The 13,948-nt window shown below is 38.0% G+C and overlaps 2 protein-coding genes across 3 annotated transcripts in view; one reads left to right on the top strand and one right to left on the bottom strand.

Annotated features, from left to right (window-relative positions):
- Positions 1–13,948, bottom strand: part of LOC105205270 (atrophin-1) — a 121,849-nt gene that overhangs the window by 7,655 nt on the left and 100,246 nt on the right. For both annotated transcript variants that reach the window (XM_011174617.3, XM_039447222.1), the window contains exons 7-8: positions 7,453–7,602; positions 424–566 (exon numbers count right to left, since the gene is read on the bottom strand). In XM_011174617.3, coding sequence (XP_011172919.2) covers positions 424–566; positions 7,453–7,602 — 293 coding nt within the window. The remainder of the gene's footprint in view (positions 1–423; positions 567–7,452; positions 7,603–13,948) is intronic.
- LOC105205288 overlaps positions 3,661–13,948 on the top strand; it is a 136,353-nt gene continuing 126,065 nt past the window's right edge. The window contains exon 1 of the mRNA XM_011174635.3: positions 3,661–4,108. Coding sequence (XP_011172937.1) covers positions 3,973–4,108 — 136 coding nt within the window. The 5' untranslated portion in view covers positions 3,661–3,972. The remainder of the gene's footprint in view (positions 4,109–13,948) is intronic.

Below are 13,948 nucleotides of genomic sequence, written 5' to 3'. Positions count from 1 at the left end.
GCAGAAGCCAATTAAGCCCGCTACTCGATGTTTACCGCTTGCTGCGTGCAATCTGAATCAGGCTTTATGGCTTTTTTAGATTTAATCCTTCCAATAAAGGTCCAAAAGAGATGTCAAAAAAATTGGGTCGATAATGGCACTTCCGATTTTTGGAGAAAATCGGAAATTGCCATGACGTGAAATTTAATTTCTAGTCAGCGATGCAATATGTTTTATTATTAAAAATGTTGTTTATTTTTCGTAGCATTAATATTTATTTTTATTAATATCTAAAAGTTTCTTCTTTGAAGTAACAATGCAATCAATATTTCTCGCGATTGTGACTCGAGATTCGATTCTCGATTTGCTTACTGCTTCAAATTCGATCCTTCAATTTAGCGTTAACTCGGAACAGTGAAAAAAATAATACAACAGTTGTTTTACCGTGTTTGTACCGTCGACGAGATTGGGCTGTCTTCCGAATCCAAATTCCTTCTTTCCCGAGAATACTTCGTATATGAGTTTGCCGTTGAATACTGCAATTTTTGGCTTATACTTTCGTAATTTCTCGAGCAGAATGTGACTACCTGTAAAATACAAAAAAAAAATGACTGTCGTTCGATAGTTTCTTTTATTTTCTATATTAATATCATAAATAAATACACAATTTTGATATAATATTAATGAATTATTCACATCGTATAGAGAATAATTAAACCTAAATAAAATTCATTCTTTTTCTTTTTTCTATCTTTCTTTTTCTCTCTTTCTCTAACGTTTTTTTTTACCTCTAATGTATTTTAAAGATTAATAAAAACAGATTTCAAATTAAATTTTGTACACGGATTGTCGATAGGCGCAGCTCATTAACTCTTGCCTATAATTACTTTAACTTATAAATATAGACATTATTGCATAAAGTCATTGATAACGCTTGTCGCTCCTTTTTTTTCCTCGCGTTCATTCGTGAGTGCTATTTACGTCGTGCGAACCATTCTATGTATTTTCGTAAAAGAGAGGGATTATCGTCCAGCACACGATAAAAAGAAGCTTGATAATAATAACAATAATTGAAGATAGATTCTCCATTACAAAGAACGTAATAATCGCAAATAACGTAAAATGAAAGAAAACGATTTCCGCATAGTAATCGACATAAGTATAGACACGAGTCGAATTATCTCAATTACAGGAGTTAAGATCTCATTCACTGAAATCATGCAAATTACTCAAAATTCCATCTAAATCCAAAAATTGCCGTAAGATCTGTTCTTTGCAGCTGAATTTGTATATCCTTGTGTTTAAAATGAAATATTTAAAGTTTGACGAAAACAGTGCTGAGGAAAATAGTTAAAATAAAAAAACAGTAATAGAAATGTTTTTTTAAAGAATGTATCGATAAAAAATATTATTTGAAACGAGTATTATTTTGTGCAATAAATAGTATCGAACACTTATTTGAAATAAGACATTTATTTTACATATTGATATGTCACAGATAAATAAGTATTCTCTGTTCTTTATTGTTGGTTTACTGTTTTCTATTTCTTAAGAGTACAAAATAAAAAATAAAAAATACAAAACAAGCTGGTTATAGGCAAAGCAATAAATAAAGAGTTAAATAGCAAGCACAAGAAGGTGTTTATTTATATAAATTATTTTGTTATTAATTTAAATTAAATCAAATACGGTTTCGGTTTTACTTAAAATCCTCTTTAAAAATAGAAAATATTAAGATAACGCATATTATAGATATAATGTAATTTATTTTCCTCACCAAGTATAGCTAAACAAATAATTAATAACAATTGAATTTATTTTAAAACATGTTTATAAAAATTCAGTCGCATCCATTCATGAGAAATTAGATGTTTTCTTTTTATTTTAGTATTCTTTGTTCTGTATTTTCAAGAAATAAAACAAAAATAGAAAAATATCATTTATCCATGACATATTGAAGCGTAAATTAAATGCTTACTTCAATGTATATATAAATGTTAAATATTATTTGCTCCTTTTATATTTACTATACAAAAAATTGTTTCGAATATCATTTTTTATTGATACACCCATTAAATAAATATTTCCATTGAATCTGTTTCAATTTTTTCCAGCACTGGGGCGAAAGCGAGACAGAAAGTTTCAATACAGCCCAGTACAGCGACGAAGAACAGATCTATTCGCATTGTTTTTGGCACTCCTATCACGCGGTCGCGTCGCTATCATTCGTGGCCCTTGTCGTATCTCTCAAGCGATTAACGCGATACGCGTGATAACCTTACACGTGTTACTCGCAACCTCATTCGGTACGAGTAAAAAAACATCGTTACTCTGCTATTGTACTTCCGCTTTCGTTAATTTTCGCCTTATTTCAATGGGACACTTTCGACGCTCCGATTAATACGGCCGAATGCGCTTCCCGTGGCGAAAAGGGAGAGCCGGCAATTTTTAGTAGCTTATTGGCCATTAATTATTACTCGCTCCTAATAAATAATACGAACGCGCCTTTTCAGAGCAAAGCTTTAAAGCGGATCAAATATCGTTGACATCGAAGGAAAAGGGCGCGAAAAACAGACTTAGAGGGAACACGTTTAACTCCGAAATCGAGGCGTTTGCAGTTTTTCTCTTTGTCTCGCAAAGAATTGGGAATTGTCAACCGCTCTTCGATCCAGTAATCCAGCTACTCGGCATTTTCATATTCTCCGCGGAAATCGGCATTGAAATCGGTGCACAATGTTTTTTTTATTAATAATTAAAAATGTGCGACGTACAAAATTATACATCGCGATTATGATCTTCCTTAAGAATCGCAGTAATCGCGATTTTCTTACACTGAGAAAGAAAGATTCTTAAAAATTGATTGTAAAGTATATATTTATTTTATTGAATAAATCTTTATTTAAATATAGAGTGTTATCTTTGGCAAATAAATCAATTAATAAGAAAAATAAATTATATTTTACTGAGAAATGGGAAATATTTCGTCATCATAATCAATTTTTTTTACAATCAATAAAATATTAAAAAAACGCCACAAATTTTTTGCTTGCTAATATTTCAACTTTTTTCTCAGTATATCTTTTGAATTATGCGCAATTTTGAATTATGTTTCATTAATATTACAAACATTTCAAATATATAATTTTACGAAATAGAAAATTAAATCGGTTTTTGGGCGTTAGTCAAACAGCATAAAAAGAATTCCATAAAATATTTTAAAACAAAACGTTAAATAGTTATAATGATTAATGCAAGACTCGAAGTTATTAAGTTAAATTAAAGGAATTGAATGTTAAACTATTTACAAACATGCAAATGTTTATTTAACAATATGAAAAAATGGCACGCATAAAAATTTGTAAACAAAAACTCGTGTACATAACAATTTTAAATTTATATATATTTTTTTTGTTCTGCGCTATTAAATATCATGGTTCAAAATAAAATTTTCCAACTAATAAAGAGAAACAAATTCCAAACAGATAAATTAAATCGTGTCTAGTGTTAAAAATAGGCATTCAATAATCGGAACCAAATGTGCATTCATAACATTTAAATCATGCGAGAAAATGATAAGTTTTGTAATATTCCTCTATAAACACTCAATGTTTGATTACAATTTTTGAGCTACGTTTACGATTTTAAATAGCAAATGGAATTTTTTCTAAAATTGTACGCGATTGAAAGTCCAATTCTATATCTCACTGCGATTCGAGAGAAAGAAGTCGCGATGCTCTGATAAATCGCACGTCTCTTCCAGCAATAGGCATAGGCGAGTAGAAAATTCGGAGTAGGGCGACATTTTTGAATGGAGGGGTCTACACCGCTTTCGGCAGGGGCGATGCGCGTGTTGCGAGTCGCGATATGCCTTAGGAGCATGCGTTCGATAAAGTTGGCAGTACTGCCGCTTCCCGCGTCGCGTGCACGCATGGCCGCTATGTCCGAGCGATCGGTCCGTTGAAAAACGCCGGAGTTTCGGAGTTTAACGTCGGGATGGAGGAAGTGGGAATCGGCACCTCGTACGGGAACGATGAGTGCGTCGACTCGGTGGACTGGGCCACGACGTTCGGCGAGGAGGAGCGACTCCCGCAGAGCGGAGATGCCGCGGACGAGGATCGGGAGGAACACGGTGAGAGAGCACCCTTCGATCACGATCCACGCGAGGAGCTTTCCTCTTTTCGGCGTTGCCTACGGCGTAACGACGCCGCTTGCGATTGCGATAAATGGCGCTGGCAGAACGCCGCTTCGATGAGATATCATTCCGATAATGTCGGCGGTTTGATCTTGATAAAAGTATCGGCGTCGTCTCTCTCTCTCTCTCTCTCTCTCTCTCTCTCTTTTCTTTCTCTCTCTGTCTCTCTCTCTCGTTTTCTCGGGAAGACCGGTGCGTCAGGCCCTTTCGGTGGCGGGGAGGGGAGGGGGGGGGACGTTGCCGGCGTTGCCGTTTCGCTGGATTACCGGCGGAAAATCGGAAAAATCTTTCTTACCACGCGACACACGGCTAAAGTAATTAGAGATACCCCCGGAAAGAAACATGGGAACCGTTTGCGCGGGCTCGCGCGTCCTAACCTGTTGATGTAACCGGCTCTTATCTCATTAGCGTTGTGTTTATTTTTATCTGCACCGTATCCGTGCTTCCTTGCCGTCTTGCGTCTTTTTCCTTTTTTTTTTCCTTTTCACGAATACGTCGGAGCATCACGCGCTTGTGCCTCGCTTCAGAGCGACAAAAGTGGATTAAAGTGGTGGAAAGCGGAGTGAAGTGAGCTCCAAATTTTTCAAATCTTCACTAAATTCGATTAACAAGATACTCGTGTTGTGTCATGGAAAGTGCCCCCCCCCTCCCACCATCGTTTATTTGTTTAAGGTTTCCAACCGGTTCGAGAGGCGTAGGTTTGAAACGCTATATACATAGCGGCGATCGTCATATTTTTAGGTTACTCGTGACCGCTCATCTTTTCTTCTCTAGCAACGAGAGAGAGAGAGAGAGAGGAAGAGAGAAAGAGACGAGGCGATGACGCAAGGAACCTAGTGAGCTCGCACGCGAAGCGTTTAACAATGCACGCGTAACACGCGCTTTTTGTCTCCGCGCACGAGTTTTCGCAACGTGAGAGATCCCGGAGATCGTTCGTTCGTTCGTTCGCCCGAGCCGCGGACACAGTGCACTCAATGAGATTCTGTTTCGCCGCGCTGGATGCGAAGTGCATCTCTCGAAAAACCGAACGAGGGCCGGACGCGCGAGCACGAATAAATAAACTTGAGAATCGAGTGAGAGTCCGAAGTTCACGTCGTCGCGAACACGTTTCTCGTCGAGAAAAGAAGAAAAAGAAATACGTCCCTTGCGCCGCTTCGCATGCATTCACTTCGATGATTCACACTAGGTTCACACGCGTGGCATACGCGTGTATGCTTACTGTGCTTACATCGATCTTGTCCTTGCGATCGCGCGTCTCTGTTCCTTCCGTCACTGATCTGCTTACGAGAATCGACTAACTTTTAAGCTACTGGAAGCCCACTACTCTAGAGAACACTTACGGACAGACTAACCAACACAGTGCGAGTTGTGGCCTCAAGTTTCATAAATTCATGAGTCATGGTGGGAGCGTGTAGGCCACGGAACTTAACGATAAGCAGAATTGACCAATCACAGTCGCCAATTCGGCAACCGAGTGAATAGTAATTCGTTTACCGTTGCTTTCCTCGAGGTTCAGGTTACTTCATAATTTATACGACACGTGTTTGAACGTTAAGATACTTTTAATTTATGAAACATTAAAAATACGAAAAGAATAGTTTTGCTGAGATATCTTAAAATTTAGCTGGACAGATCTAAAAGTATAATTTTGTTAAAGCATCAAAATAATTATGTAGGACGCTGGAGCATGTTGAGCGATGTTGCAAAAAGTTTTGACAACACTCTGGCAACCAGCTTAAATATTGTTTATAATTATTTTGACGACCTAACGAAATTATTTTCAGATCTCTATCTAGTTAAATTTTCAGATACCTCAACGAAATCGTTATTTCCTTGTAAGGTTTTCGATTCTGTAATGTTTGCTAAGATAATTGGTGTTGCAAAGTAAACTTGGACTTATCGGTGATGATATTTTGAAAAGAAAATCTCGAGATATATTATGCCATTGAGCAGCTTTTTGCCGCATAAAATATCTGAACACAGTATAACGACAGTTAAAGAGTAAGTTACAAAAAAAAAACTTAAACTCGTCTGCCCTTGAAATTCTCCCAGCAGACATAAAGATTACTTAAAACCTTATTTGTTTGTCCTTCTAAAAGGTTCTTCGAAAACTTCAAAGAGAAAATTCAACACAATATTAACATAATTAACGTTTCAGAGACAATTTAGGTCGCCTAAAGTTGCGAAAAATTATTAAAAATTATTATTGAATAAATTTCTCTGTACATCTTTGCTCGTGCTCGTTACTGTGATTATTTAATTAACTATATTGTGCAAAGCTTGTGCAAATAGTAATAAAAAATTATTACTATTATTAATTCTTAAACACAGCGTAGGGATCTGGGAGACTTTCAACTTCGAGAAGTCATCAATTTTGATTTCAATCAATATTTTTCAATAAATTTTTTTTGTTAATGAATGTTCAGAATCTCAGAAGTGCGACTGAATAAACGACATTATCGAAAAATGATCTATTGTGAAATTAGAGTAAGAATCATTAAATGAAAATAAAGCTTTGTAAACAATTTTTTTTTTAATTAAATTACCTTCATAATATGATATTTTTAAGTTAAAAAATGAGACTTAACAAAAAATCATGTCAATATTATTCTTTTTAAAATTATATAATTATGTAACAAGGAAAATAATGACAAACAAATTTACTTCTGTACCATTTGAATTCTAGTTGAGCTCTGAAGCTAATCAACGTTGCGATGGATAGTTAGAGGCTTCAAACTTTTTTCTATTCTTAACCTTCCGAACCTTTTATTTCATTCCCTCTTCATACAGCAAATAATCGAAATTTTATACGAAAATTTTCAGACTCCCTGCTATGTTTAAGAGTTAAATTCTCTTTTTTTAAAGATTCTTTTCATAATACATTAAAAATGTAATGTTTGACCTCAAGACGACTAAAAAATTTGTAAAAAGTAGTAGACATTCCATACACCATTAATCTTAAATTGCAAAAATAATTGCAGATTTCAAGTATTTCTGAATTTCAACGTGTCTATTTAATGCCCCGCTTATATCGAGACTGTAAGGCTCAAATTCGTAAACGAAACACAATACGTTTTTTTTTACATGATAAAATATAAATAGTGATGAAATATTGTATAACGCGAATATATATTATATAATACAAAATTCTGAAATTAATTTTCTCGGAAATTATGCCGGAGCGATATCGGCTTATGCGATAATTATTTTCGACCGAGATTTCGTAATTATCTCTTTGCTCGTTTTTCAGACATAATAAAAAGCACACTCGGCATACTGACCTTCTTTAATTTCCTTTCTTGTAAGATCTGCGCTGCCTTTCGTCGCACGTGCTACCATATTTGTAAAACCGATACCAAGTCGTAAGAGCTTGTAATCGTCGTCCGCAGTCAATGGTTCGGGCGTGAGACCACTTAGATGTAGGCATTTCCCTAAAAAGAGGGACAGAGAATGAAAACAATTGCTTAACTGCATAATTAAGAAGTAAGAACGTAATGGTCGCGTCCTCGCGATCATAATGAACTTCATTACCCCGAGTAGTGAAGTATTAATTTGTGAATCGATCCTGACCTACTAATTTAAGATCGACAAACAAAATTAGACTTTCAAATTAGATGCTTGATAAATTATTAAATTTAAAACGTTTTCCCCTCGCATCTTTCGCGTCTTGCAGTAATTGCAGCTATCGGAGAAAAAAAAGAGAGAGAGAAGTTAAAATTATTATCGTGTACACTGAGGCATGTTACACGCATCGCCGAAGCACATGTGGGTGGCTTTTAAAAATTTTAATGAAATCGACGTCCATGATATTATACGATCCATTTTTAATTTTAATTGCATAACGTTAAGCATTAAATTGCTTACTTGCGGCGCCATTATAACGAAACGTATAATTGCAGTCGTCGCGTGAACGGCCAAATGACTTCGCAAAGCTATTGTTCCGCGCGAAATACTCCGTATTTTGTTAATAGGCCGCGCTCGACTATTTATATCCCATTAAATAAACGATCTAAATTTTCTGATAGGCATAATAAAGCCTCGCCCCGACGGAGGCTTTCGCGCGGAGATAATGGAATTGTTAGAACAGAAGCGCGCAGCGTGTCTATTGTAATAGAAATGACAACCATTGTTGTTTCCATTGTCGATGGTACCGCGCGCCGGTATCATTTTGCCTGGATTACACTAAAATCATCGTGAATTTTATCACTGAAGTTTTACTACACACTTGAGATGTATTTTAATCCGACGATGACTCGATGTTTTTTTAATTCCCTATTACGACTTACCTGTGGAAGCTTTTTAATTAAACGTAATACATTCACTCAATTTTCATCATCGTCGAGATTCACAGCTGATTTAAATAATTCATTCGATTACCGAATCAATTTTACTTCTAATCAATGGCAGTTCTAAGCAGTTTCAAAGTATTGATGAAATTATTCTATTATTAATTTACTATTTCTACGCGGCAAAGTATGAACTGCACTTTCTGATATTGCGGGATCACTTATTCTTATTTTTAATGTCGATCTACTGCGAACGCGAATGCAGAAAGGGAGAGAGAAAGAGAGAAATAGAAGTGAAACAGTAGAGAGAGAGAGAGAGAGAGAGAGAGAATTGTTTCATGAAGATATATAAATTAATCTCGTGCAAGATGTACAAACGATTAGCGGTTGACCGCTTGAATGTTGCAACAGCGACGAGCGTCAATTAGCGCCGCGAATCGCAAATTTCCATTGTATAAATAATAAATAGCGTGTATAAATAGCATACAAACAGCGGTAAATCGTACGGACGACAATTCGTTCTAAATATTGACGTATGAATGCTTGGTAAACGCGCGCGATCGTTTATTTCGTATCGCGAAAAGCAAATACGGCGCTTAAACGTAACGTATAAAAGGTATTCGCGCCGGTTTTCCCGCGGTTATGCAGATCGGCAATGCGCGCGCGGGAAAAAAAAACCCCCTCCCGGTCGTTTTTACGGCCGCACGAATGAGCAACTAAGTGCTCGTTGTCAAGTAATCCCCCGGGGAATATTGTATTCGACGCTTTCGCGATAACAGCTGCACCTCGCGTTATTGCAACAATTTGCCGAATACTTTGTTGGCGGAGCAAGGCTGTTACAAAGGGCGAAGCACAATCGATGGAAAAGGATTAAATAGTTTGGGGTCAGGCGTGGGTCGAATTTTTTTTTTTCTCCTACTTTGTACATAAAGCGGGATTATGAGTTCACCATGCTCGTGCGACTAAGGATAATCGCTCGCCGCTCGTGAAGGTTGATTTAGCTTCTACAAATAAATTATTTACGCGTTGAAGTCTCACTTCGTTAATCCATTTTCGCGTCACGTCGTGTCGCAGAATTGAACGTCTTGCGTTACGCTAATCGCCTGCCATAATCACTTAGAAGTTAAAGTTTAATCCCAAATAAAATTAAAATATATCCGCAAAGACGGATATTTTATGTCTGCAGTAATGTCGAAATGCGATTAAAAATATTATTACCGAGAGATGTATTATGGAAAAAAAAAAAAGAAAAAAAGAAAACGTCACGCTGCAATCACCTCTTCTATCATCCCCATCGATCGAAAATAAAATCTCCCAGGTACTGCGTGCGACTCTCTTGAAAAGTTTGTTAACTTTCAAAGAAGTTAACAAAAAGGTTCATAAATTAGAGCACCCTTCCGCGTTTACGCCACATCGATAATAAATTTATTTACGCCACAAGCGCTGGAGCAATAAGGATCGCTCGTCCCCGTTCGCGTGAGAGAAAAGAAAGTCCCGGACCAGATAAATCTTTTGCTCGCTCTCGGCGGTACAGGTACACGGACACTCACACGTGTTCGCGTACACGTGGGGGTGAGACAACACCCCGGTGGCGCGAAATTACAATCGTCGCCAAAGTCTATCCCGCGAACGTTTACCCCCAGGCAGCAGATAGAGATTTATGACGCGGCCTCGGGAAATTCTCTCTCCGCGCTGCTTTACTCCAGTGGCACCGACCTACAACGGGCGCGCCGCGCCGGCACGACCTTGGAGAACTTCGGAACAAAGTTAAACGCTCGTCCGCGGCCGTTGCACGCTTTCCGGCACAACGTGCCCGACCTCCAAGTCCGCGGGAAAAGGCACGAACCGCACGTGTATGTAATGCCGGTCCCACATCGTGGAGCCGCGACCCCGGTAAAGTCCTTTTGAGAATAATAAATGTGTGTATAATTAGCATAAATCTAAGGCGTAGGTGATAAGACAAATTTTAGCAATTGGCAAATGCGTGAAAGAATCGAAGGCATATCTTGGAAAGTTTTCGCCATCAGTTTCTACGTCTTGTCACACATGTATGCGTCTCTTTGGTTTTTTCTTTTTCTTCGAAAATTCGCGATTTTCTCGCGAAATGCTCATGCCGTTGGCGAGCAATGCTCGCGAGTTTTAGTATGGACGTAGCTTAAAGCTTGCCGCGGCGAACGGGCCATAAGAAGGAGACTAACGGCCGATCGAACAAACTTTATCGGGGCGAAACGCGACCCTCCTCCGTCATTCACGACGCTAACCTAACCCAACTTGACTTCGCTCGACCTTCCCGCCTAGCCGGGTGCTTTATGGTGTTTCGAGCGAGGGTGTGAAAAGTGTGTTCCTCCCTCCTCCCCCTCCCGTACGTCGATGGAAAGCAAATGCGCTCGTTCCCGCGCAGCGTCGGTGGTCGGGTCGTCCGTAAATTGTGACTCGTCTCTGATACGGACGTAATCGGGGGTGGAACTTGGAATTCTACGTGATCCCGGACGCGAGTCTCCTATTTTTCTTGGGGCTGGAAATTATGGTAATTTATGGGAAATTTGAGAATGCTCCGAGCGAGAAAAAAATATTCAAAACGCCGGTTCCCTCTGTCGCGGACAGTCTTCATGAATTATATCTCCGTGAAACAAATTCTGCCGGGGCTGTTGCTGTTTTTGAAAATTTTTGCAACTAATACGATTAGTGATACCGGCGTTGATAATACCAAGTATTGGTTTGGGGGATTTAATTTTTTCAACAAATGAAAAAATACGCAAAAGATATAAATTTTTAAAATATCTGATAATGCCGTTAAAAGTAAAAATAAAATACGGAAAGGTATACGTCATAAATATTAATATCAATGCAAATATTTTTTTGTAATATGGAACCATTGTTTCCGCAAATAATTTACGTATATATATTTTTACCGTAACATATTTTTATTAATGGATATCTCTGAACCGTGCAACTTGATACATAATCGATGTGCAATATGTGAAATCTGAAGATAATATTTCCAATCTATAAACCGAAAATATCCGTATAATTAATTCTAGTATGATCTCATTTAGCATCGCAAATTAATCACATTAATAATATTCGCTGACAGTCTGATGTAGGGAATATTAGCTGCAGTTCTTCATAAATCCCAACTTCCTAATTTTACATGCATATCATATGTAACGATCTTAAATATATCTTTCGCGTGCGACAGCCGAGAATAATTCTCTTTCACAGAAAAGAGAAATTTACATAGTTTTTAATTATTTTATTAGGTATAGAGAAAAAAATGTTGAATCATCCTTAGATTATAAGTGTAAATATTTCGTTACTTCAATAACAATATTGAAACAAAAAGATTTAAAGCGAAGACAATAACAAATATAATTGAGCGAGTAAGATTTAGTTGAGTCAACTATATATATTAATGACAGTTTTTGATTCGATTTTTAATTGCATCAAACTATTTTAATTCACATTATAGCATTTTTTTTCAGTGTTTATGTGCAAAAATTCCGGCGTCTTATTTGAAACGCAAATTTCAAGTATGTTGGTTCTATTGTCTATTTATGCGCAGCAGCGTCGTCTTTCTACTAATTTTTATAATAAAACAAAGATAGATTTCATAGCTCAATCTTTGCAAAAGTGAAGTGTTATATAGCATTTATGAAAAATATTTTCCCAAGTAAACATAGATGGAAAAAAACAATTTGATTGCAGCATCTATATAAATTTAGTTAGATACAGATCAGAAAAATAATTTTATGTTGAACAATTAAAATAATTAAGTAAGACGCTCAAGTACGATGATGTTACTGCAAACAGTTTGATAAACATCCTATACAATTTTTTAAATGATTCAACATAATTATTTACAGATCTGTATTTCAGCAAAATTGTTTTTTCCGTATGAAAGTTGATAAGTTACATACTAATCATTATTTGCTTTTTGAATTTGATTCAAGACGGCTGAAGCACACAGCAAAACACGTGCATGGCGATGATGTGATAAGTTTGAAAAAAAGTTGTTGGTTTTGCTTTCAATGCTTTCACGCGTAACTCATTAACTTTTTTACTCGATAAAATCTTTTTGAATACTATCAATAGGTACTGAACTTCTCTTTTTCTTAGCTAAATTTGTTTTTCATTGTTTTGAAAATTATAATAAAGACGGAGCCACGTACACAGACAATGGGACCAGCACACCTGAAAGTTGCCCCTCTGTGAAATAAATCACCAGAACTTTGCACATACCTAAATAGTTCTTCCCCAAGAGAAGCCGACAATTCGTCACGTCGCGCGTCGTACCGAATGAGTTTCTATTGTTTCTAAGGATGTCCGCAACAAGTATTTTCTCAACGTGATTTTCCAAGGTCCATCATATTGCGATATAGTCAAAACAACGCGGGATACCGCGGTCTCGTGCAAACTTTCCGAACTTTTGGACTTGAAAGCCGTCGCGGTACGTCCTCCTTAAGTCGCTTTATAGAATTCCGGACATCAGAGAGAGCGAAGCAACAGGACCCTACGTATCGCATTTTTCTTCTCGCCCGTTTCTACTTCTTCCTCCAGGGGTCTCGTACTCGGTTACGAAAGGCGCGGCGAGCAACGCTCTCGAGAAGAAATATCGCCCTTGATATTTTTCTAATGCGCGGGGACCCGACCCTCCTCCTTCATTTCCAGACAACGGTAACGATGAGCGAGGGAGCCGCGGGGATCTTGGCTATCATTTAGCGCGAAATGTACAGTTTATTATCTAAATGGCCGCTAACTCGTTGCGCGGATCGCTCGCAGTCGTGTAAGATTTTTCCAACACGGCAGTAAAGTAAATTATCGCGGCTCTTCCCGCGACTTTCGCTACCGTCGTTTCTTCCGGTTTCTCCCTGTCGGATAAGGGAACCGTTTTCGCTGGATGTCCATAATGCGAATAATTAAAAGAGGGAGGTTTTCGTCCGTGAAACGAAGCTGCTGCGTTTCGCACCACGTCAATTGTGAATACGCGAAACGTTCGATAGAGATTCGTCGCAGAGATAAATCTATTTCACCTTGGACATCTTAATCGTCATCGGTGAACGTCGACGAGCATTGTTAGTTTCGCGCTTTATCAAATGCGTGAATTTCTCGATCGACGAGTATATTCGCGTTTGAAACAGCGTGAAATCGACACGAACGAAATTCCTCGCTCGTCGCTCGGACGAACGGCAAGCCGCAACGAAACGGCGGCGGTCGTGACGACTATCGCAAATTTCTCAAACCTCCATTGACCTAGATTTCGCTTCTTTTTTTCCTTTCGGATTCTGAATGAACGCTTGGTTTGAGTCGGTGGCGATGGCGAGCAACGAGGTAGCGGTAGGAGAGAGTACGAGAAGGGATATACGGTGGATGGAGAGAGAGAGAGAGAGAGAGAGAGAGAGAGAGAGAGAGAGAGAGAGAGAGGAGGGTAGCGGACAGGGGGAAGCCAGGTGAAAATCGATGCAACCGAGAGAGACCTGTGCGTGGGTAACGC

This window comes from Solenopsis invicta, chromosome 3 (genome assembly GCF_016802725.1).
Source record: "Solenopsis invicta isolate M01_SB chromosome 3, UNIL_Sinv_3.0, whole genome shotgun sequence".
Taxonomy (NCBI): domain Eukaryota; kingdom Metazoa; phylum Arthropoda; class Insecta; order Hymenoptera; family Formicidae; genus Solenopsis; species Solenopsis invicta.
This window is presented reverse-complemented; position numbering and strand designations above follow the sequence as displayed.